Raw genomic sequence first — 25,447 nt, 5'->3', positions numbered from 1 at the left:
CGAAGTGAATTTTGATAAGGAAAATCAAGTGCGATTAGAAGCTGCAAGGTTTAAAAGAGTATTTTTCCAAGTGGGTCAAGATACATCAGGAAATCATGAAATAAATGTACTGAGTCTTACTAGTACCTTTTACAAAGTGAAATATAAAAGATCAGGTTGCCTCCACAGAGAGATTCAAAATTTTTATCAACTGATATAGGCACTAAGCATTTGGAATTATGCTGTGACCCATCGGACGGTTGTAAACAATTGGTACACGAGTTGGATGGTTTGGTATACAAGTGTGCAATGTCTGAGAAGCAGCCTGAATGCCCTGTACATCATAAAAGAGTACTGTTTCATGATAGTTTCATTTTGGCAGTGTATTCAATGCACCGCAATGGGAAAAGCATCAATAAATTCATGCTGTGGGTTGTGGTCAAACAGTTGAGAGCCCTTAGCCTAGAGCAGGGCATACCTCATGAAGAGACTCAAGAAATATCTGTTGAATAAAGGAATGAGTGAGGGAGTGAATGAATGAAAAGGAGAGGGTTTGGCATGGAGGAATCAAGTGAGGAGGCTGGAACCAGGGTGGGCAGGAGCAGAGGAAGCAGGGCAGAGATCAACTTACTTGTTGAGTTTCTTCTTTATTTGCTGGCTTTGGTCCCAGGTGAGAACAGACAGCAACCATTTCTGTGGTGGAGAAAGAAGTGGCCTGGGGACGCCTGGAGAGGCCAGAGCCAGCCTGTCTGCTCTCTCCTCTCAGCCCCAGCTCCTGACATGGGCCTTCCCTGTGGATCACCCCTGAGGCCAGAAGACACAGCCAGGACCTCAGGCTACAGGCCGAAGTTTCCAGAGGGGAAGAGTGGGCAGAGAACTTACCTCGGAGACCTCTGATGGCCACTGTGCCAGGCTGGTGGTCAGTGTCCACTCCTTAAAGCTAAGCGGAGAAGGGCATAGGGTGAGCGTGGGTGGCCTGGCCCTGCCCAGCCGTGTTCGTCCCACCCTTTTGGGTCCACGCACCTGCAGGCTTCCTTGCACACCGACTGGCAGCCCAGCTCTTCCCGGACGAAGGCCTGGTGCAGTTGGTAGTAGCAGTACACTGAGGAACAGGGTGTGGGGAGATATGAACTTTGGGGCCACGGGGCGCTTTCTAGGGTTTCCCAATGATGCCCCCATGCATGCATGCTTAGTCACTTCAGTCATGTCTGCCTCTTTGCGACCCCATGGCCCATAGCCTGCCAGGCTCCTCTGTCCATGGGATTCTCCAGGCAAGAATACTGGAGTGGGTTTCCATGCCCTCCTCCAGGGGATCTTCCTGACCCAGGGATCGAACCTGCATCTGCCTGCCTCTCCTGCATTGCAGGCATATTCTTTACCCAGTGAGCTACTTGGGAAGCTCAATACCCCCACAGTCTCCTTTTAATGATTTCACCTTCCACTTTCTACAAATACTAGTTCTCCGGAAACAATTGCTACCTTGTGATTTTGAGAGATGGAAAATTGCCACAGTTAAGCACATTAGCTGGAAGTGGGATGGGTTGGCAGTCCTTGCCTTGGGTCTCGCTTTGTTAGACCCTGGCTGTGTGATCTTGGGCAAGTTGCTTAACCTTTTTGAGCCTCAGTTATTTGTTCTGTGAAAGGAAGGACACTATCAATAGTCCCTACCTCCTGGAGTTGACAGAGGGGGTCAGGGACTTAGCAAAAGCTGGGGTGTAGCATTTGGTCCTTAATCAGAAAGTGGAATTCAAGCCAGGTTTCACAACATGAGTGAAACTGGTTAATATCTCTCTGTCTCCCTCAGGTCAAAGGCCATCAGGGCAGGGTCCTGGGAGTGCCTTAGGTATTGCCAGGGTGGGGCTGACCCTGCTCCTGGGGTGTGCAAGGTGGGGGGTGTTGGTGTCTCACTCACTCCAGTTGGGGTGCTGCTGGTAGTTGCAGTAGTTGGCTCCCTGAGGTAGAGGCTGACTGTACTGGGCACACCCACAGTTCTCTACCATCTTTGCCTGGAAGCACGAGTGAAGGCAGATCTGAAAGACAAGACCCAGGAGTTCCCTCAACCTCCTTGCCTGTGGCTGCCAGAGATCTCCCCTCCCTATATCCCCCAGTCAGAGAGGGTCAACCTCCCACAGCCTCGGCAGACAGCATAAACGTACCCCTCATGTCCTAGCTGATAGGGTCAAAGGGACAAAGCTAGAAAACATACTGGGAATTTGAGATGTGGAGGCCAGGATGAGCTAGAGAGGGGCTGGGGTGGTCATTTGCCACCACGTGAGTGCTGACCCAGAGGTAAGTGGGGAACTTGGCGCAGGTGCCAAGAAACAGAAACACAGTCTCCGACTTTCCAGTTTTCAGCTGCACGCCCTCCACGCAGGATCCCTGCGGATCTTAAGGTGCCACGATATCCACAAAGCTTAGAGCCACAAGAGCTAACACTGGGGCCTTGGAAGTCAGGCTACTTGAGTTCATATATCAGCTTTGCCACCTCCCAGTTGTGTGACCTCAGGTGAGTTACTTAAACTCTCTGATGCTTTGTTTTCTTCATTTTTGCAATCACTGTAACAGGACCTACTTCATGAGGTGGTCGTGATATGAATCGAAAGATGTAAAGTGTTTGTAAATGCTAGTTTCTCACTAAATATTATCCCGAGTGTCTTTCCACTGAGCTGACTTTTCTTTTTCTTCTGTCTTAATGTCAGTGTGATTGCATCTCTATTTCTTACAAGCAGACCTTGTCTGACCACTAGTCTCTTTTCATAGTGTCTTCACCACCTCTCAGCTCAGCTCTAATAGAAGCTAGAGGATTCAGGGCAGAGGGCGCCTGGTCCTTTTGCTCTGCTGGGTGATTCTCATTTGACTCTCTAGGTGTCCTGGTGGGAAGTGAAGGGCAGACTCGCAGAACAGAAGACAAGGTGTAACAGGTGATAGCACCCAAGGGTCAATGTAGGTAATAACTAATGGGTGGTGGAGACTGCAGGGAACCAAAGAACATGTCTCATTTGATAAGGCTACTCTATCCACTGTTTATCCTGTAGGAATATGGGCCCATTGTTACCAGATCTTATTTTTCAAGAGAAGCTAGAAATCTGGATTTTCTTATGAAATTCCCCGACTTTAAAACCAGGTGAAAAACCAGGTGGGCAGGTTGGAAGGGGCCTGGAAACCACCGATTAGCAGTCCCTGATCCAATCCAAACTCCCCTGGTGGCTACTGAGGAGCACACAACTTGTCCAAAGCTGTCAGCGGATGAAAGGCACCCCTTAGCCAACCCCTCCCAGACTGCCTCCTGCTCCTGTCTCGCATTCGCCAAGGCTGATTTAGGAAGCAGGTTTGTTGAGCTGTACGTTCTGTTCCAGGCAAACCTCGACTAAGCTCTGGTTACAGGTGGGTTGAGGAGGACTGGAACCAGCCGGCATCATTTGTTCTTGAGATCTTTTGGATGAACCCCAGGATTCTCACCACAGTTCCTGGTCCCAGACACACCCCAACCTATATATAATTCTGTCTCCTGGGTCCAGACCACAGCCCGGGGCTGGGTGCTGCCTCCAGCCTGTACCTGGAGGGAATACGTGGCGTTGAAGATGTTCGTGATCTGCACGTCACTCCAGTCCTCCGTGCAGCGGCTGTAGGGATCACTCAGCTTGAAGGACTCCGTCTGTAATCACAGCAGCACATATTCAGCCCTGCACCCCTCCAGGACCCAGACAAGGGGCATTGCTAGCAGCTTCTAGGAGCTGAGCAACCACCCACTCATTCATTTAACAAATATTTATTGAGCACCTACTAGGAGCTTGATGCTATTCTAGGCACTATGTCACTCAGTCGCTTAGTCATGTCCAACTCTTTGCATCCGCATGGACTGTAGCCTGCCAGGCTCCTCTGTCCATGGGATTTTCCAGGCAAGAATACTGGGGTGGATTGCCATGCCCTTCTCCAGGGGATCTTCCCGACCCAGGGATTGAACCTGAGTCACCCATATCTCCTGCATTGGTAGTTGGATTCTTTACCACCAGGGAAGCCCTCTTGTGAGCACTATGGAATCCACAAGGATCGAAATAAGTTTCCTGCTTTCCTGGGGCTCACATTCTAATGGAGTAGACCGATGCCCAAAAAGCAAATAAATCATTTTGAATAATTTTTTATAGTGATCAATGGAACTAGGTAGAAACTGGAAGGGTTCAGAGGAGGGGACAACCTTTCCAAAAGTGATTAGGGAAGACATGGAATGGCAGGAAAGAGCTGGACTTGTCAAGAAATGTAGGAAGAGGATTAGGCAGAAGGGGCAGCCGGAGCGGAGGTGGGAGGGGGCCAGGGTGGCTGGACCGTGGTGAAAGGGAGAGCCATCGCTGGAGATGATGTCTGAGAGGGACGCCAAGGACAAATTGTGGCAGTCTCCTATACTGCTGAGAAACATGGGTTTGGATTTGGTTTCCTGAATAGTAGTGAGCCGCTGGAGAATCCATGGGGATGGGGCAGGAGGGATTAGATGAGCAGTGACTGTGCTGCATGGGATTCTTGTCTCAGCAAAGGACTCATTCTCTATCTTCTTACCTTTTGGTCCCAGAAGGTGACTTGGAAAAATGGACTTTCTTAGAGAGGACCAAAGAATGCCCAGCAGTATAGAATGATACCCTGATCAGAAGAGGTAAGTACATTGCAACTCACTATTTGAAAGCCTTATTAAATTATGTTTTTTATTATGGCTTACACATTTGGTTCTAGCTTAATATTTGTCACTACAAAGGAACAATCCAGACAAGACAATTAGGGGAAAAGAAGGATAATGTCTCCCAAGGGGGAGCAACTATAGAATATAATTTGTGACCAACTCATAGCTAGGATTTGGTTTGTGTGTGTGTGTGTGTATGTGTACAAAGGTGTTTCTTTTTTTTTTTTTTTAAGATGGGGAGGGTAAAGGGCAAATGGATGTCAGATTTATGGGAGGGAGGGAAGAAATTTCTTTTTCTTTGAAGAGTGGCTGAATAGAGAGAAAGATAGTTGAGGGTGGGAGGGGTGGGGGGAAAGAAATCAAGAAGTTTGGTGCAAATAGAAACTATAGTCATCTCAAGGGGCTATAATCTCTTTCTGTTTGTATTATAATTCATCTGTTGATCCATTAGTCTTCCTCAATTAACTGCAAGAACCTCCAGGGCAAAAGACAGTGCTCATTTTAAACATTTTAAACAGAAGAAGCAGAGAGGAAAGTAACCATCTGATTTCCTCTCTTCCCCTGGGCACCTACTGCAACAGGTCAGATTTCCATCCTGAGATCCAGACACAAAGATTCACATGTTCCCTTGCCCTACAATATCCTTTTCTCATTCATAATAAAGAGTGTGTGTCTTTCCGTGTCAGTACAGAATAAAGAGACTTACTTCATTCCTCTAATAGCTGGGGAACAAACAGATTCAGAGCTTCCAGTACATGCCAGGGCTAGGCTGGGAAATGGGCACAGAGATGCCAAGCAGTGGCTTCCTTCAAGGGCACCTTCACCCAACGCTACCCTCTAAGCTTCTCCAAGCCGCACACTTCCGATCAGGTGTCCTTGGAGCCCCCACGTCCTGCTAAACTGGCTACAGAGCCCCGAGTGTCAGCCCTGGGCTCTATTTGCCTGCGGGGAGTGTTCAGTACCCTGAAATCTGGAGGAGAGGGTCTGTCCATGCAGGTAAGCCCTGTGCAGTTGGCAAAGGCAGCTGGGGCTCCTTCTACTTTGAGAATCAGCCTGAGGACCACTTCCAGGAAACTGATTGTGAGAAAGTCATAACATTGTGATTGTTATGCTTTTTGAGTATTCAATGGCCCTTTACTCTGAAGGATGCTTATCAAACTGGGTTATTCAGGCTGTTTCCTAAAACACCTGGGGCTGGGGCAGGTAGGGCAAATGGCCTTTTTAGAGTGGAATAGATGTCTTCAGCTTCTCGGAGCCTCAGTCAGAGGAACCTGGACAGAGCCCTGGCTTTCTCTCACTCTCTCTCCCCCTTACCCCCTCGCCTTTCATTTCTTCTTTTCCCTGTCAGCTTTCCAGAACTGCTGACATGGGCAGGGTGGGGAAACATTTTGGCTTCTGTCCTGATCCCTAGGGACCCCAAAATGTGGATGAATATGTGTGTGTGTGTGTGTGTGTGAGAGAGAGTGTGTGAAGTTTAAACAGATAGATAGATAGGTGTGTGGTATGCATGCACGCACAGGTGTGTGTGGGTGTGATTAGGCGTATGTGTGCACATGTGTTGTATGTGGGTGTATGTGGAAACAGGACTCATTTTTCTCAAACCAGGTCCTATCTGCTTCCTTCTGAGAATTCTGGGGGAGGAGGGAAGTCGCACAGGAGTCCTTACCTCACCCCTGTAAAGTCTGAACTGTGTCAGGGAAACGCCCAAGGGCAACAGGAAACCCTAGATGGAGTTATGGGTGCTTTAAATCTCTTTTCTTTTGTTCTGTTTTTATATTGTAATAAGTTATGAGATAATTCCTAGATGCTAATAAATTATAAGAATTTATGTCCTAATCAGTGGAGGAAAAAGAACCATTCAACATATGAAGTTAGGACTACTTGTTAAGAATTTGGAGGAAGTAATAAATCCTATCTCAATCTCAAATCTTGCAGAGATAGAAATTCTAGTGGGTTAAACTATTAAATGAAATAATGAAATAACTGGAAGGAAATTCAGCTCAGTATCTGATCTCAAGGAGGAAAAATACTCAATAAACATAATGACTAAAGAAGAAACTGAAGACTTTGACTAAACACCTGATGTTTTTGCCCGTGAAAAAGGTAGCATAATGATAACTAAAATGAAAGCACAAACTGGGAAAGATATTTGTAACACATATGGCAAATCATTAGCACGCCTTCTAAATACGACATGGAAGAGAACAATATCTCCCTCATAAAGAATGGGGGTGTCAGGAAGGACAAGAAAAATCTCCACTAATGCTTATTTTTCCATCCTTTCACATCTCTTTTCTTTTTTTTAAAAAAAGAAGGGTGTATAGTAATAGCCAATATTTTTGGAGCACTCAACACATGCCAAGCACCGTTTGGCATGAATCAGCTCACTGAATTCTCACCAGCCTGTACAGCAATATTACTATCATCCCCATTTCACAGATGAGGTGACTGAGACACAGAGGTCACACAGCCCAAGTGCAAAGTTGGGGTTTGGATCCTAGCTGTCTGGCTCCAGAGTCTGAGCCCTTAATCCCTGTTACAAACATGCTTGTGAAAAGAAGCGGGTGCTTTAAGATAGGAATGTGCAGTAGGGCTTGCAGTGACAGTGAAGTCTCGCCCCTCTTCAGGGCCTGATCCGCACCCCCCTAGGTGAATTTGCCTTTGTCCTCTTCCTCATCTCCCATTCATGATCCAACCTGTTGTACTTTGGTTTCTGTTCCACTCCTTCCACTGAAAACTGTTCTGGCAAAGAACCAGTGACCTCTTGGTTGCCAAACCCAGAAAACAGCATTTACCCTCTATCTTGCCTGACGGCTCAACTGTGTTCGGCACTCTAGCTCACACCTTCCTTGAAAATATCTTCATTTCTTTGACACCAAGCCTTTCCAGCTTCTGCTGCTACGTTGGTGCCTCTATTTCTCCATTTCCTCTCTGCTCGGCTCTTAAACATCTGCGTTCTGTCTCAGGTCTTGAGAGATGGCATTTATTTCTAACTCTAGAACTGTGTTACATGCAATCCCCACCCCGCCATTGCTTCTGGATTTTTCTCCTGAGCTCCAGGCTTAGAGCATCTAATCACTGGACGTTTTCAGAATGATTTCTCAAAGCTACACCTTGGGTATGTGCCAAACTGAAGTGGTCATTTTCTCCCTGAACCCTACTCTTCTTGTATTCCCTAATTCAGAACCTGGTACTTCCATTCAACCCAATACGCAAGTCAGAGCCTAAATATGGATCTAACTTCCCCTGGCCTTTCCCCGATGACCTTGATCGTCCAGCACTGTTGCTTCCACACTGTAATATCTCTCAAATCCAGTCACTTCTGCTCATCCCCACAGCCATTGCCTCAGTGAGGGAGTCATAATTTCTTTTTAGTATTACTGTAAATACTCGAATGCCTCTAGCATTTTGAGTGCGCTTCAAAGTGGTTTTTCAAAATGATTCACACATTTTGAATCATTTTGAAATGAGACTTCAAATCCTTTCTGCAACCCCCTTTGTAATTGCTGTGCCCTTTGTCTGGAGTAGCCTTTCCTGATTATATTTGCCTGACATTTGTCCTTAAGAAATTATCATCTAGAAAGCCTACACCAGCAACTTTGGTCCTGGCTCCCATTCATCCAGCCATCCAAAAATATTTACGGAGGATCTACTACGCCCTAAGAACTGAGCCTGGGAACAGATAGAAATGGTCCCTATTCCCACAGAGCTTGGACCTGTATTGCAAAGCTGTGTTATCTTCTCTTAAAGGTGAATTTTGAAGGTAGGTACTCTGATATACCCATCTCTGAATATCCAGTGCTTTGGGCACAGAGTCCCTCAATGAATGAAAGAAGATTTGTTAACCAGCTGTCTAACCAACTGAGTCCACCAGTTTAACATGCTCCTCAAAAGTAAATAAATAACTACCTAAAAAATAAAGAAGGAAGGAGGTCTAGTGTGTTTGGACTTATTCTTAATGACCCTCTGGTGACCTCTCAGTAATCTTTGTTTTTTTTTGTTGTTGTCTTAAACTCATAAATCAGAACCAGAGCTGCCTGACCCTGCTCCGTGGCTTTCATTTTGTACATCTCAAGTTAGGTGTAGCAGAAAACCCACCCATGTCTTTGTTTACCCATCATTGCTAAAGGGAGCATTTGCTTAACAATGTGATGGGCATTCTTAAGCTCAGAGAAGAAAACCAGAGGGCAATTCCCTTGGTTCTCATACTTTCCCAAGCTCTAAGTTTGCAGACACTGTAACAGGCAGGAGGGAAGAAGAGCACGTGCTGTAAGAATGTGCTGTAAATTCCAGGTGCTTCTTCAAGTACAAAACTGCCGGGGGGAACACTGGATCAAAATGCTTACTGTTCTGATCGGGGAGTTTTGTAATCTGCTGGTGAAGACAGGAATCACAGACCTAGTTCCTTAAGTAGGAACCTAAAGTCTTTTCAAATCACAGTCTGAGCAAGCTGGGGCTCAAGATTTTTTTCCTGGGCCATCAGCATCCACACAGGCCAAGTTGGTACACAACATTTCCCATGTGGAACAAACTGCCCACATTGAACAAAGCCCCTACATGACATGGCTCCTTTGAGCTCTGGGGCTCCCAGATGACCATCCCCATGCTTTCTCTTGTCCAAGGTTGCTCTTGAACAGGCCATGGTGAGGCAGTGAATCCACAGATCCCCGTTCAGCAACTCTACTCTCCCAACCTAAATACCACTTCGTCAGGAAAGCACCCCTTGAACTCTCCACTTCCCCCCCATAAAAAGCCCTATATCAGGCATCTCTGTGATATGCTCTCATGCATCCTGTATTTATCCTTCTCAGCACCTATGATGATTATAGTTATTCACCTATGTGATTTTTGGTTTGTTATTATAAATTCTCTCTGCTAGACACAAAGTCTAAAAGAACAGGGACAGTTCTGGGGACACTGATGTCGTTCCAGTATCTAACACACATGAAGTGCTCAGCAAATGCTTGTTAGATGAATGGATAATGGATAGATAGATAAGGTCCAATGCCCATCATGTGACTTTGTAACACTTCGGAGACAGCATTTACAGCTGTGCTAAAGCTCTGGTGTCATCCTAGCTCTACTTTCTCTTAGGAAGACACACTTTTCTTCTTCTTTCATTCTAAACTACTCAGGTTTCTAAAGCTGAGGTTCCTGAGTTTGCTGCCTCCTGGAATGACCTCTGGGGTTCGATAAAAATACAGATCCTTGGGCTCATCTCTCAGAGAGATTGATTCAGTAGATCTGAATCTGATGATCAATCAAGTTTGGAGACCACTGCTCTAGAGGAAAAATTTGTAAGGTATAAAGGGTAAGAGGCCTAATGTGGGGCATTAGTGAAGTGAAAGTTGCTTAGTCATGTCCAACTCTTTGTAACCCCGTGGACTATACAGTCCATGGAATTATCCAGGCCAGAATGCTAGAGAGGGTAACGTTTCCCTTCTCCAGGGGATCTTTCCAACCCAGGGATCAAACCCAGGTCTCCCGCATTTCAGGTTGATTCCTTACGAGCTGAGTCACAAGGGAAGCCCTTGGAATGTGAAGGTTGGCTGTAAACAAAGGCATGAACAAAGGGTTCACAAGGAGAGATTTTTCCCCTCCATAAATAGGTGAAAAAATACCACTAAGAATGACTGTCAATTAAACTTATAATAGATGCCATTTTTTCTTAAATTAGCACAAGATTAAACATTGCTTAATGCCTGTTTTGGTACAAAATCATTGGAGGGCAATTTGGCTAATCAACGTCTTGAATGATATACTTCTAAGAAGTAACTGGATGACTACACATCCCACTGCACCATTGTTTTCAGTTGTACCTGGAAACAAGCTCAAGTCTATCAACAGAGAATTGCTTCAATAACTTACCCACACAATGGGATATTATGTCTTTAAGAAGAATGAGGCAGAATCTATGTGTATTGCTATGGAACTATTTCCAAGCTATACTATCAAGCGAAAGTTTGGGGCAGAACAGTATTTTGCATTTGCAAAAAAGAAATGATTACACCTATACACAGGCTTGAAGAAGACTTTAACTCCCTCCTGAGTCATGGAAGCAACAGCCATAGCTGCCTGTGGAGGAAGGAGGAGACCAGCGGTCAGGGATAGGAGAGGTGCGTCTGCACGGTAGGACCCTTGTACTGACTTTGTACATATACTCCTTTGAAATAAGTACTTAATATTTATTTTGTTAGTGTGAGAGAGAGACTGGCATAAAGGGACCCAGGCCTGCAAACAGGAGACTATACAAGCAGCGACGTGACCAGGGGTGTCCTTGGACACCCCTCACCTTGCCCTTCTACTTCCATTGGGCATGGCCAACCCAAGAATTGGACTCTGCAGCCCAGATGTGCTCCTGTTGACAGGTATGAGTGTTCTCAGCACCCAGTGAGCTCAGAGGTCAAAGACTTGAGAGAAGGGGGGTTCTTGGTACATGAGCTGAAACTGATGGAAGTAGGAGGGACTAAATAGACCTGTGAAGGCCCAGTGACTTTCCAAGAGTGGTTTACATGCTCCATGGGCCTGTAGGTGGCCAGGAAGGTGTAAATCTGCTCCATTTATATTACTGACAAATACATCATTAGTATCTGATGCCTTGCTTCCAGCACAGGTTTCATAAACGTGGATGTCTGTCTCTGAAACAAGGAAGGTTCCTTCAATTCTTATCCTAAATGGTGTCCTGTCCTTGTTCATCCACACAGAAGACATAAAGATAGCCCTTAGTGTAACTTAGAGAGTGACCATTTGAGTAATCATTGGAAAACACAAGACTTTACTTCCTCTTAAAACCAATACACTTTTCCATAAGTCCCACCTCACTGATTATCCTTCAGTAAAAGCTGTCCTCCTTGCCAAGCAGATGGAAATCAGAGCATTCTCTTACCAGGTGCATTCCTATGGAGGTGGCCATGGCTGTCTCAATCTCCGTTCCCATGTCCTCAATGAAGGGGTATTCGTCCTGCCGATGGACAATCACCTTAGCCCCGGTGGAGGACACCAGGAAGGGGTTGTACTCTTCTTCATTTATGTACAGGATGACCTGCAGCCCTGGAAGGACAAGGCAGCCCATTGTGGTCAAAAGCCAGGAGAAGATTCCCTGCTGGTAGCTTACCTCTCCCACCACTCTGGGAGTCTCAAATCCAAGACCCAGGCATTTCCTACAAGTGAAAAGTGGACAAGAGCAAAATGGGAAGCTCCATGAGGGGAGCCTGACTTTTCACTGCTCTGTTTCCAGAGCTTAGCTCAAAACAGGGCTCAGGAGCAGTGTCACGACTGCAGCTTTGCTAAGCACAAGTTTTGCTACCTGGCCTAACACGTGAACCTCCTTGTGGCTCTTTAAGATGGGGAGTTCTGCTGGGCACCCAAAGGGATGTGCAGGGCTGTGGCTGAGATAACAGTAGTGCATCTGATCACTGCCCTAAATCCTCTCCCTGACCCTGCTGTTGCACCTGTGTCTAATCTGAGTCAAGCAGCCAGAGGGACCTTTTAAAATCAGGTCACTCCCTTGTCTGAAACTCCTCAGAGGCATCTCATTGCATACACAGGGACGCCATAAAATACTGTCCAGAAACCTGACTAGCTCTCATATGGTGATTCCTTCCTTCTCATCCCACTCTCCCCCTCCATCAGGAAGCTCTAAGCACACTGGTCATCTTTCTGTTTCCAGAGCACACCAAATCCATTTCCTCACTGAGGTTCTCGGACTTGCTAGTGCTCAAACACTCCTCAATGGACCGTATCATACATCTTCTCCTCTTCAAATAACCCTCATCCCAGAGGCCTTTCTGGACCTCCTTATCTGAAATAAAATTCCCATCTCAACTCAGCCCTTGTGTGGGGTAATTCTTGAGGTGTAAACCTAGGTTTGATAACCAGATAATGTCTATGTGCTTGTTCATTCATTTATCTGTCTCTCTCCAACAAAATACAAGCTCCTTGAAAGCAGGGATGACATCTGTGTTATTCACCACTGGGTCCATAACATTTGGAAGAGGGCCTGACATACAGAGGATACTCAATAAACATTTGATAAACAAATGAGCAAATGAGCAGGGCCTATGTGAGCTGAAAGAAGAGAATTATTAAAATGATTTTTACTTCTTTCTGTTGTTGTTTAGTCGCTAAGTTGTGTTTGACTCTTGACGATCCCATGGATTGTGTGTAGCCCACAAGGTTCCCCTGTCCTTTACCATCTCCTGGAGTATGCTCAGATTCCTGTCCATTGAGTTGGTGATGCTATCTAACCATCTCATCCTCTGCCATCCCCTTCTCCTTTTGCCTTCACTCTATTTGTAACTAAAGGAATCAAAGCCCTGAGTGCGGAAGTGATTCGCTCAGGGTCACAAAGCTCAAATGCAGCAGAGTCAGGATTGTGCAACAGTTCCCAGACTACTTCTTCCCACTGACGTATGTGCCCTGAGTTATGGTTTCTTGCAGGTGTGGTAAGAACACAGACTGTGCAGTAACAAAGAGGAGGAGTCCAACTGGGTTTTCCTTCCTAAGACCTTGCCTCTTCTTATAGGAGCGTATCTATATATCAAATCATGTTCAATTTGTTTAGAATCTTTCAAGATAGACCAATTGGTTGAGTTCCTGCCTTCTCTACGAAAGTCACGGTAGTAGAGTAGCAATAATGGTAATATTGGAGGCAGTAGTTTTGGGTGGTAATAGTAGCAGCAGCAGCAATGGTGGTAATGGCAGTAACAGTAGTCATGACAACCACAACTAGCATTTATTGGGTGCTTAGTATGTGTTCTGGACTGAATCATGCGTCTTTCTGCAGACCACCCTCCACCCTATTTATATGTTGAAGTGTTAATCCCCACTGTGATTGTATTTGGAGAATCAGCCTTAGGCAGGTGATTAAGGTTAAATGAAGTCATAAGGGTGGACCCTAATCCCATAGGATTGGTGTTCTCATGAGAAGAGGAAAAGACAACACAGCTTTCCCCCTGCAGAGAGAGGCCATGTGAGGACAGAGACAGGTGGCCAACTGCAAGCCAGTAAGAGAGTCCTCACCAGGACCAAATTTGCCAGCAGCTTGACCATGAGTTTCTAAACGTCCATTGTTTAAGTCACCCATCTATAATATTTTGCTATGGCAGCCCAACCAAATGAATACAGTGTGTGTCAGGTCTTATTCTAACTGCTTTTCATATTTTGACTTCTCAGTTACCTTCTATTATCAATACCATTGTTATTCCCACTTTATAATAAATGAAGGGGAGTAAACTTTCACTGGGCTGCACAGTGAGTGACAGAGTGGGTTTTGACTCCAAAATCTGTCATCTTAAGCAAGATAAAGGTGTGTTGGCCTCTCTAATCTCCTGCTCAGCACATCTGGATTTAAAGTCCATTCAGAAGCTGCCTGCTCGGCATTACTCACTCCAGCTACAAACTTAAACCTGAGTGGTTTCCCCAGGTGAAGAAACACCAGGGTTGTCCCTGTTGCTCTCTCAAAAGCAAGGAGGAGATGTCAAAAAAGAAAACAGATTCTGATAGAGAAGGAAAGAACCGACACGGATGAGAAAAAGTTGTATCCCCAGTTTCTGGCCAGGTTAGGGAGAGCCTGTCTCTCTGGAAGGCTTCAAGCACCCCAACTGTCCCGCTGCCAGCAAGGTTGTCATTAGAGCACCCCAGGAGCCCCCTGATGCAGGTTTTCTTACCAAATTCACTGCCTCCCATGGAGGTGCTGAGGATAGTCTCATTTTGTCTGTTGTTGAATGTGTAGCAATTCCCATACATTGGATGGTGGAAAAGCGTGAAGTTCCTATGGTGGAAGAATACAGGTCAGAAAGGGCTGTGCCGGGAACTCCCACCATGCACCTGAGCTGACATCTCAGTGGGCAGCGCTCACAGGCCAGCTCTCTTCTGTGGACAATGGATGATAGACATGACTTACTTTCCCCATCTTTCCTCTGACAGATGACAAACAAGGCCCCTCGTCCAGCTGACACATGTCGATGAAGAACCACCCTCTGCTTTCCCTTCACCCTCTTAATCCACTCACCTCCCTCTCTATCCTGACTTGACATTCTTTGTGCCAATATATCTGTCCTCATTTCCTCTACGCTTGAATGTCTCAGCCAACCCTTGACTTCTCTTCCATTCTGATTCCTAGCAAATGATTCCCAAAAAAGGAATCACATCATACATGTTCTTATGCTGACTTTAGAATCCAACCTTCAGGAGACATGATTCTAATCACTCAATTTTCACAAGGATCAAATACCGACTAACATATAGAAAGGCTTAGTATTTTAAAAGAATGAAGAAAGTCCTTACAATAAACAGGAACACTTTAGAATGTCCCATGACTGCCTAGTCTCCACCAGGAATCTGGGTGTTATCTTAATGGTAGAAAGGTATGAAAGCTCACGTCTGTACACAGACCTTCCTGCCCTCCCTTCTTCTCTCCCTGCCTCCTTCCATCTCTCCTTCCTTACTTCCTCTTGACTAGATTGATGGTTCTCACTGGTGTGCACGATGGTAATATACAAGGTTATATGTCCACCATCAACTACTCTGTTTTTATAATTTAACGAGTTTAAGGATGTTTTGACGCTAAGTCATCTTCATCTTCCTCACAGACTCTAGAGCTGAGCTCCTGTATAAGTCATTTTCCAAAAGGCAGGGTCAGTGAGAAGAGCACCTGTCACTCCCAAGACCTCTAGCTGAGTTGCAGGTGCGTGCAAGGAGCCCAGCACTCAGAGCCCCTGGTCCCTGGAGCTGAGAGAGCAGCCTTCCACTACTGACCTGGCATCGCAGGACACCCCGTCAAAGAAGCAAGTGACCAGCAGCTCGTCAGCAGAGTAGCTCATGTTGATTTTCTTCTCCTGAGACACCTGTGCCATGATGTTCATGTAGTGCAGCTTGTACCACTCCTGGATAGCATTGACCCCTGAGCTGAAGGTGTAGACCGCACAGTCGGATGTGTCATTAGAACACTGTGAATAAGAGGAGACACCAAGATAAAGCCACGGGCCCTGCCAGGGGCCTTTAAAGGACGGTGAGGCTAAGGAACTGGGATTCTAGATACTCAGGGGAACAGGAGGGATACCTGGGCAAGGATGGGCTTCTTCTCACTTCTGAGGCCAGGGACTCAACATCCTCAAGCCAAAAGGACCAAGAAGGGCTGAGTGAGGAAGGACACAGAGCCTTACTCATGAGTCCCTAAATGAGAAGCAAGACCGGCTTCTTCAGAGTCCCCAGATAGCCAGGCTTTAACCAAGTATGGCTACTGAGTTCCACCCAACCCTCACCATTTCTTATTGGATCAACAGTCTAAAAGTTGAGATTCTAGCCCAGACACTGCCATGACCTCTCTGCAGGACCCTGGGCAAGGCACTCAGTTCGGTCACTCAGTCGTGTATGACTCTTTGTGACCCCATGGACAGCAGCACACCAGGCCTCCCTGTCCATCACCAACTCCCGGAGCTTGCTCAAACTCATGTCCATCCAGCTGATGATGCCATCCAACCATCTCATCCTCTGTCATCCCCTTCTCCTCCTGCCTTCAATTTTTCCCAGCATCAGGGTCTTTTCAAATGAGTCAGTTATTCACATCAGGTGGCCAAAGTATTGGGAGTTTCTACTTCAACATCAGTTCTTCCAATGAATATTCAGGACTGATTTCCTTTAGGATTGGCTGGTTTGATTGCTTTGCAGTCCAAGGGACTCTCAAAAGTCTTCTCCAACACCACAGTTCAAAAGCATCAATTTTTCAGTGCTCAGCTTTTTTTATAGTCCAACTCTCATATACACACTTGACTACTGGAAAAAACATAGCTTTGACTAGATGGACCTTTTTTGACAAAGTAATGTCTCTGCTTTTTAATATGCTGTTTAGGTTGGTCATAACTTTTCTTCCAAGGAGCAAGCGTCATTTAATTTCACCACCTGCAGTGATTTTGGAGCCCTCCAAAAATAAAGTCTGTCACTGTTTCCATTGTTTCCCCATCTATTTGCCTTGAGGTGATGGGACTGGATGCCATGATCTTAGCTTTCTGAATGTTGAGCTTTAAGCCAACTTTTTCACTCTCCTCTTTCACTTTCATCAAGAGGCTCTTTAGTTCTTCTCCACTTTCTGCCATATAAGGGTGGTGTCATCTGCGTACCTACCCTTATTTCACCTACAAAATGTTGATCAAAATACCATACTTCCCCACCTCATATGCTGGTTAGGAAGACCAGCATTCAAAATATATAATAATGGGAATTTTATAGGGAAACTGTGATCTGGTCCAGATGTTCTCATTACACTTATGTGTGTGTGTGTGCTCAGTCACTCAGTCATGTTCAACTCTATGACCCCACGGACTGTGGCCCGCCAGGCTCCTCTGTCCATGAAAATGTCCAGGCAAGAACATTGGAGTGGGTTGCCATTCCATTCTCCAGGCAATCTTCCCAACCCAGGGATTGAACTCATTTCTCCTGCATTGCAGGCAGATTCTTTACCACTGAGTCACCTGAGAAGCCCCTCTTATTTCATCAACAGGGCTTGAAAACTCTCCTAAAAGACAGACACCAAAAGATGAATTTGAGTATCAAGGAGAACTTTATCTTGTGTAAGGACCCAGGAAAACTTCACAAAGGTTCAGTGATTTAGAGAAAGTGCCACTTTCCCCCCCGGATTGGCAAATGGAGCCATGAGATCTCACAATCAGCAACCAAGACTATGAAGAATGAGTAGCTCTCATCCTGCAGAAACAGCTGGGACACAGAGAGGAGGATGATGGTTGAGTGTGGCCAGGAAGGCAGCGGAATTCATTTTTGGTAAATGGCTGCTTCTTCAGAGCCTCTTAAATGGGGCCAAGGAGGAGAGATGAGAAGTCAGGCGATAGCACCTCATGAAGGCAAGTATTGCTGGGAACACCATGTTGTTTCTGCTGCTCATTTTCTATTTTCTTCCTTCTGGTATCTGCACTCCAATTTTATTTGGTAGAATTTCCTTTCCCTCTTTGGATATAGTCGGCCAAGACTGTCCATCAAGATGCCCTACCCTACATGAGCCATCAGGTGACCCAAACTTGGTCAATCAGATAGTCCCCAATGGGATTTGAATCAACAATTGAAGCTTATTTCATCCAGCAGCAATATCTGAAATGACTCTTCATCATTTCTTGCCACCAGGATCCCTGAATCTTCCCTAATTTCTGTCCTTTGAGAGGACTCCATGAGCTACTGGTCACCTTCTAAGACAGAGGTCCTCAACCTTTTTGGCACAAGGGACTGGTTTCATGAAAGACAGTTTTTCCACAGATGTTGTGGGTGGGGATGATGGTTCAAGTGATGGGGAGCAGCAGGTGAAGCTTTGCTGGCTCACCTACCACTTACCTCCTATTCTGTGGCCAGTTCCTAACAGGCCACCAACCTGATACCAGTTCTACTGGCCTTTTTATCTGCTTAAGATTGCCTGGGGGCTTCCCAGGTGGCTCAGTGGTAAAGAATCTGCCTCCCAATGCAAGAGACACAGTAGACGCAGGTTCGATCCCTGGGTCAGGAAGATCCCTTGAAGGAGGAAATGGCAACCCACTCCAGTATTCTTGCCTGGGGAATCCCATGGAAAGGAGCCTGGCGGGCTATAGTCCACAGGGTTGCGAACAGTTGAACATAGTTGAGCACAGCACACATAATAACGATTGCCTGGATCAGTTTCAGTTGCTTGCAGCTAATTCACCCTGAATGTGTTTCTTTCTGAGGGGCTGTAGGACTAACAGCAAAGAAGAAACCTCCCTGGACAGGACTCCGCCTCCCCGGACCCATGACCCCACCTCCCTGGACCCATGACCCCACCTCCCCAGACCCACGATGCCACCTCTCTGGACCCAAGACCCTGCCTCCCCAACCCGTGACTGCACCTCCCTGGACCCATGACCACGCCTCCCCGACCCATGACCTCACCTCCCTGGACCCATAATCCCACCCCAGGCCCCGAAACCATGAGAATGTGCATCTTACCAGCTGGAACCCCACCACCTCCTTGGAATTGTGGATATGCATGACATCTGATGCCTTGTGAATGATTCTTGCGTTGACTTTCCGCTTCCGTCCCGTGAAGAAGTCCCTGGCCTTGCCCATATCACCCTTCTCGAAGGCCATCAGTGGGGCTAGGTTGAGGAATCTGGGATCAGTGCCCTTCCTGACTGAACTCCGGGACTGTGCCTCTCGGCGTTTCCGAGACGTAATCTCTGAAAAGCCATACAGGTGCTTCAAGGCCGCTCTGGTCTCCTGTTCCAAGTCGGCTAAGAGGTGGCGCACAGCACTGTACCTGCCAGGGCGGGAAGGAGGAGTCGGGGTGGGGAAAGCCCTCTGGCCCTTTACCGTGCTGCTTCCCATCGACGTGCCCATCACCCTAGTGCCCTTGGCCAAGAAGACCAGGCCATTTGAAAACTTCCTCCTCCAACGTGACCACTGGCTCAAATAAATGGGGACAGGCTCCTGTATGACCCTTGTGTGAAGCCTGTGGCTTCACCTTTGCCATCACTGTCTGCTTGCTCTCGGGGTGTGTTGATGAGTTTGCCCCAACCAGCATTTCTGGAGTGGTGACTGTCAGCTGCCTCCCATAAACCAACCACAGTGAAGACAAGTAAATAACTGCTAACCAGAAATCTCCCCAGCGGCAGGCTGTTTCCACCTGGCATACTTGCCCCTGCCCACAGGTTCTCCTCGAATCAGTGCTGGGAGGGAGGGGTATTACTGTTACCTTGAAAACCCCCAAGAACACAGAATGATTCAGGAGCTGACCACATGAAGCATAACAACACCATCTTTTCATTTTCACAATACAGAATGGTCCTGACCTCCCTCTTAACTCTCCTCACTCTCTCACCCCCTTGCTTTACGCACAGACCACATAGCATAGGGACTGAACATAGAAACTTCAGAGCCAAACTGCCTGGGTTCCAGTTCCCCATCCTGGTTCTGGATGTGGGACTCTGGACAAGCCATTTAGCCTTTTCGTGTCTCAGTTTTCCCATCTGTAAAATATGATTATTGGCAAGAGTTAACCAGTTTATTCTATCCATCCATCCATCCACATATCTCTGTATGTATGTATGTGTGTGTGTATATATATATGCAGTTAAATAACAAATATTATTAATTTTATTAGTGTCATTTTATTTGTTAATATTTCAATCCTCTACCAACATCAGCTGCACTAGGACAAAGACTGTGTTTGGATCGTTCACTTCCACGCCCCAGAACAAGGCACAGTGAATGACAACTTGTAGAGGCTGGGGAAGAGATTACGGAACAACTGATGAAGGGAAGAAAGGGTGGGGGGAGGAAGGAGGGAAGGAAAGAAAGACCTTGAGGGGGAGGATGAGTTTAGACCTGATTTTGATTTTGAGCTTTGCCATCAACTCATCGAGGACTCTGTACAAGTTAGTTCTCTTTGATGGTCTTCCTCCCTTGCTCTTCCCTTCTCCCCGCCCCCACCCCTGCTCTGCCAAATTCTGATCTGTCTCACAGATCAGTTTTCAATAATCCTGAGAAGGATTCCGATGACCCATTTAGAACAGGTCAGGCAGCAGACAATTAGGCAGGACGAAGGGATGGTCCTGCCCAGAGCCCAGTGATCTCAATTAGTGGGGCTGGGTTGACTCAGGTGAGGGTTTTGGGCAGCTGAGGTGCTTCCGGAAGTCATCTAGGTGTCATGTCTGAGTCAGCCTCCAGCTCACGCTCAGGGGAGAGTAAGGGTGTGAGCTGGGCGAGCTCAGGGCAAATGGCTAAGCTGGACTCTGTGTGTGTGTGTGTGTGTGTGTGTGTGTGTGTGTGTGTGTGTGTGTGTGTGTGTGTGTGTGTGTGTCTCAGACAGGACGGATGCTTGTCCATTCCAGACCCAGCCACCAAGCAGAAGAGTTCCTTGCAGCCTCTCTCGCCCTCCTCCCTTCCTTGAGCCAGTCCATCCTCAGAAGCTGCTGATGGATTGAAAATTTGGTACAGATTTTAAACCAGGGAGAGGGCAGTTTACCAACACTGGCAAGAAATTCAAGTTTCTAAACAGTGTGTCTGCAGGCTGGAGTGCATCACCTTTGGGAGGGGCATTGGCATCTGGAGGGGGCATGACCCCTCCTCCACGTGCCTGCTCTTGCCTCTTACTTGTAAGGGTTGATGTTGCAGATGGTGACCGCAGGAAAATCCAGCTTTTGGAAGTGGACTTTGATGGAGACAGAGACGGTGTAGAAGGATGAGATGAGGAGGGCACACTGCCAGAAAATGAGGGCCACGGCTGTCAGCGTGAAGAGAATCCAGAGCAGGCGCCGGAGGCGGCCACGCGACACCACAATGCGGCGGCAGCCGTGGGTGTTGGTGTTCAGACAGTACCACTGCATTAGCTCTTTGATGTTAGGTGCCTGAGGTCCCGTCACGGGCAGATTCTTCTTGATTTTCGCTTTGATCTTCTCTCCAGGAGCCATGGTGAGGATGGGACAGACAAGCTGGAGGGGCAGAGAAAAAAGGCAAGTGAGTGGGTACAGCCCAGAGGCTGGGTGCTGGGAAACACCAGCTCACGTGTCCCCAATGGCTTTCTTCCTCTTTCCCTTTGGGCTGGACAGTCTGCTTTCTGAGGCCTTGGCCCTTGCTCCAGGATATTTGCTTTGGGGCCACCACAGCTTCCTCCCTCTCTGCCTGCTTCCCAGGGCAGCCCCCAGGCCAAGCCATGTGGATGCGGGGGCTGGGTAAGGCTTAACATGAAAATGACTCCATGAGTTTGAAAGACCTTTCTCCTGGGTGCTTGGAACAACCCCACCCCATCAGACTCCACTCCCCTCTTATCAAGCTCCATCATGAGCTTAGCAGCCTAGGCCTGATTTTATCACCTCCGTTAGCCTGCCTTCCTTGAGGGCATCATTCCTACCTTGTCCTGCCCCCCTGGTGCTGACCTCAGCATCTGGCACAGAGCAAGTGCCTTGCAAATCGATTCTAACAGATAAAATCTGCCAAGAGAATTTCCAGGCAGCCACACTAGATCATGTTCAGTCCCTTGCCAGAGCAGCTGTAGCTTCCCGAGCTTTTCTCAGCTGCTTTACTGCAAGTGGAGTGTTTCTGTTTCACTTCTGTTTCACTTTTTCTCTTTATAGTCAAGCTCTTAGTGTTTCTAGAGCACCTGATACAATAATACAATAATAGCCTATAAATATTGGCCACTTAATATTTGCCAGGCATTGTGCCAGATTTCCTTCATTCTAACATACCACTGATTTGGAGAATACACTTTGATTTTAAAACAGCTTTGTCTGGGGAAGAGTATTGAAAAGCAAATTACCACATTCATCAATATACACGACGTATCTGAATTACGGAAGCTTTACACTGTGCAAAAACCATCTTTTAAGATATGAACTAAAATAATATATAGTCTCACTAGTCTCATAAATGTGTACAGTCTCATTCTTCATATAGAAAATACATAATAAATCTATCTATATATCTATAGGTCTATTTATCTATCTATATAGATCTATCTATATAGATTTATATATAGATAGACCCAAATCTATTTGTATATACTTCAGTTCATGTTTCAACAATGCCATAAGGTAGGCATACTATTATTATCTCCAGGTTACTGAGGAGGAAAATGAGCTCAGAGAGGTTGGAGTAACTTGTGCAAAATCACACAGCTAGTAAGTAGAGGCACTTGGTTGGAACCTTGCAACCTTTATCACCATGGTATATGCCTTGAGGGGACTGGTATTGTGCTGGGTGCTGCCCACTCCTCCTGAGTTAATTAGCAGTTCCTGGAACTAAAGATGGGATCCTGAGCTATTTACTTTTCAAAATCTGGGTACTTAGTACAATCGCTTCCTAACATTGGTATTAGTAAACACTGGCATTGGGGAGGGGTATATGGAAACTCTTGTCTCCTGTGCCTACCATAGGTGACAGAGACAAATTAGGGTATACTATAATTTGGAGTAGGATATACAATGTAATCCCCATGCTCCCTGCTCCCCCGTCCCAACCCGCCCCGCCCCACCCCACCAGACAAAGACTGTAGTTTACCCCATCTTGTTCTTCAGGATTCTGGACTTGAGCACTCACTTTTCTCTACCCCACACCCATGGGATATTGTCCAAAATTGGGAGCTTGGGCCAAGCTGGGAGGCCTTCAAGTCTATGGTACCAGTGAGTTTCAGGTTTATGACAGAAGGATACAGAGTGCCGCAGGGGAGATAAGATGTCCAGAGGCAGCCAGCCACTCTAAGCCTTCACAGATGTATATGATCTTGCTGTAGTCTCTGATCTTCAAAATTATGCTATAAACCTCTTGGCAAGAGGAAAGTGATTTATTGTGTTTTATCATTTTAAATATTGTCCATCCTGACCTCCTCTCTCCCTACAATTCAAAAGCAAAAATTTGCAAGAGTTTGTTTTAGAAACCTAGGTCCAGGTACAATTTTGTATCAAATAGAACTGCAACCCAGGGAAGATTTTCTCCTCTGTGAATGTTCCACAGAAACTGTGATTCTGGAAGTTTCTGTCATCAAACCTTCTTGTCCTCTCACTAAAGACAACTCCTAGGGTCCCTCTATCCCATCAGCCCCTTTCCTAGGACTGCTTTGACCCCAGTGGGTCAGCTACCAATGTCAGTGAAACGGCAGGTGAAAGAAGGGAACCCATCTTGCTCATCATAAAACATATACATCTTCACACAAAGAATATAATATTTCAACTTCTGAGCAAAATAAGGTTTGCTACAGAGCAAGGTTGTAGCTACATTTAGGTTATATTGCTTGATTAAACACGATGCCCTTGTGGTAGAGTTAGTAACTGACACCCAGCACTCATTCTTCCAAGCACTTTACTAGTATTAGCTCATTTAATGTCTACAACTATCTTCGGCAATAGGCACCACAATTTTCTTCATGATACAAGTGAAACAGAGACGCTGAGCAGTTAAGCAACTTGCCCAAGGTCACACTAGAAAATGGCGGAGTTGCAACTGAAACCAGGAGCCTTGAACTACAAACTACTCCCCAAATAATAATAACAACAGCAACAGCAGCAAGAACAACAAAAATAATACCAGCTTTCATTTATTGATCCTTTACTCTCAAGGTTTCTCCTCAGTCTTTTCACGCATTACCTTATTTAATCCTCACTGAGGAGGAAATGGCAACCCACTCCAGGATTCTTGCCTGGGAAATCCCATGGACAGAGGAGCCTGGCGGGCTACAGTTCATGGGGTCACAAAGAGTCAGACACAACTGAGCTCGAGCAGGCACAGAGAAGAAAACTGAGGTGCAGAGCTTAGGCAACTTGTCCAGTGCCACACAGGTAGGATTAAAATAATTCTCTGGAATTCCGGGGTCCCTCGTGATTCTCTTCTGGACCCCTCTCGCCCATTCCCGACCTCGACTGTCCCCCAAATCTCAGTGATGGAACCCGAACCTCGGGCTCTGGGCGCCAGATCCGCGCTCCTCCCCGGCGACTCTGCAGCCCCTGCCCTCCCCGCGCAGAGGGACCCGGTGCTGTGTCCGAAGCCACGTCTGCTTCAGGGTAGCCAGGGCTGAAGCCGCAGCAGAGAACCCAACCAACTCGCTTCAAGTGTTTGCTGTTTTCTGCAACCACAGCCACCCTAAAGAAAACATTCCGCGGGGGGGGAAGGAACGACCGCGGTCAGGTCCACGCGTCTCTCCGAGGCCAGGAAAGGAATGAGCAAGTGCCGGGGGGAGAGACTGGGCGGGGCGCAGCCCCGAACCCCTGGACCCAGTTTCTGAATAAATCATAACGTCTCTGGCTCTAGCTCTGCCTCCCCGGCCCCCGCGTGGGCAGACAGCTGAGCGCTAGACCGAATGGATTTATTTGGGAAGGAGTCCGAGCATCCCCGGTACCCGAAGGCAGCCCCGGGCTGATGATGCCCACTCCGCGTCTACCGCCCGACCAGCGTGCGGAAGCTCACCGCGGCCGCCCCGGTGCCTGAAACTCCCGACCCAACTCGGCTGGGCTCACCTCACTCGGTTCGGAAGTGTCTGCGGTTAGCGTGTGCGCGATCCGAGTACGCTCTGTTCCGCTCCTCTTAACAGCGAGAGCATCCCGCAGCCGCAGCCGCCAAGGCTCTTGTGGGCTGGGCCCCGCCCCTGGAGCCCCGCCCCCATCGGCCCCGCCCCCCACCTGCCCAGGTGTGTTTCCCCAGCGGCCGGGGGACTTGGGGCATCCCAGAGTCGGCCACGATTCTGCAGCGCCCCCTGCCATCCCGAGGGCGCTCTGCGCCCCAGCCCGCCCCGCGCCGTGCTTCCAGGTGGCACCGCGCTGTGCCTGCTGCCGCCCTGAGGCCACTCTGCATCCTGCTCCTCACGCGCTCGCAGCGCCTCCTGCGGCTCTGTTACTGCCCAGCGCCTTCCATTCTGGTCCAGCTGGGCACCCTCCCGGCCCCAGCATCAAGAGACATGCCAAGTAGCCTCCTGTCCCCAGCTTCCTCCTGACCTGGATGGAATCTGAGGGCGATTCAGTGCCCACCTGGGCAGCAGGGACGTTAGGGCAGGTCGCTCATCTTCCAGTCTCTTCAGCTGTCTTTTTCTTTCTTTTTATTTTAGGAACTCACGCTGAAAACTACTAGAAATGAGCTTGGGAAATTACAACTGGGAGGGACCATAGGGATGCCTCTGTCACAGCCCCACTGACTAGAGAAAGAACAGGTGCAGAGAGGAGAAGCGGTCTGCACTTTTTTCATTTCATGATATAGTATATGTAACTTGCCTTGCCAATAACTACGTTTACCTAAGTATTCCACTCACATATCATTTAATTGATCTTTGGATATATTTCAAGATCGTCTCCAATTTTTTAC

The 25,447-nt window shown here is 47.2% G+C and overlaps 1 protein-coding gene across 1 annotated transcript in view; it reads right to left on the bottom strand.

Annotated features, from left to right (window-relative positions):
• SCNN1G (sodium channel epithelial 1 subunit gamma) overlaps positions 1 to 24,730 on the bottom strand; it is a 30,213-nt gene extending 5,483 nt beyond the window's left edge. Inside the window, exons 1-11 of the mRNA XM_069570349.1 lie at positions 24,610 to 24,730; positions 20,756 to 21,093; positions 18,611 to 18,920; positions 15,407 to 15,597; positions 14,317 to 14,420; positions 11,535 to 11,698; positions 3,536 to 3,634; positions 1,892 to 2,009; positions 1,003 to 1,081; positions 862 to 919; positions 611 to 672 (exon numbers count right to left, since the gene is read on the bottom strand). Of these exons, the coding sequence (XP_069426450.1) occupies positions 611 to 672; positions 862 to 919; positions 1,003 to 1,081; positions 1,892 to 2,009; positions 3,536 to 3,634; positions 11,535 to 11,698; positions 14,317 to 14,420; positions 15,407 to 15,597; positions 18,611 to 18,920; positions 20,756 to 21,072 (1,502 nt within the window). The 5' untranslated portion in view covers positions 21,073 to 21,093; positions 24,610 to 24,730. The remainder of the gene's footprint in view (positions 1 to 610; positions 673 to 861; positions 920 to 1,002; positions 1,082 to 1,891; positions 2,010 to 3,535; positions 3,635 to 11,534; positions 11,699 to 14,316; positions 14,421 to 15,406; positions 15,598 to 18,610; positions 18,921 to 20,755; positions 21,094 to 24,609) is intronic.
• Between the last annotated feature and the right edge of the window lie 717 nt (positions 24,731 to 25,447).

The sequence above is a fragment of the Ovis canadensis genome, chromosome 24, assembly GCF_042477335.2.
Source record: "Ovis canadensis isolate MfBH-ARS-UI-01 breed Bighorn chromosome 24, ARS-UI_OviCan_v2, whole genome shotgun sequence".
Classification (NCBI taxonomy): domain Eukaryota; kingdom Metazoa; phylum Chordata; class Mammalia; order Artiodactyla; family Bovidae; genus Ovis; species Ovis canadensis.
This window is presented reverse-complemented; position numbering and strand designations above follow the sequence as displayed.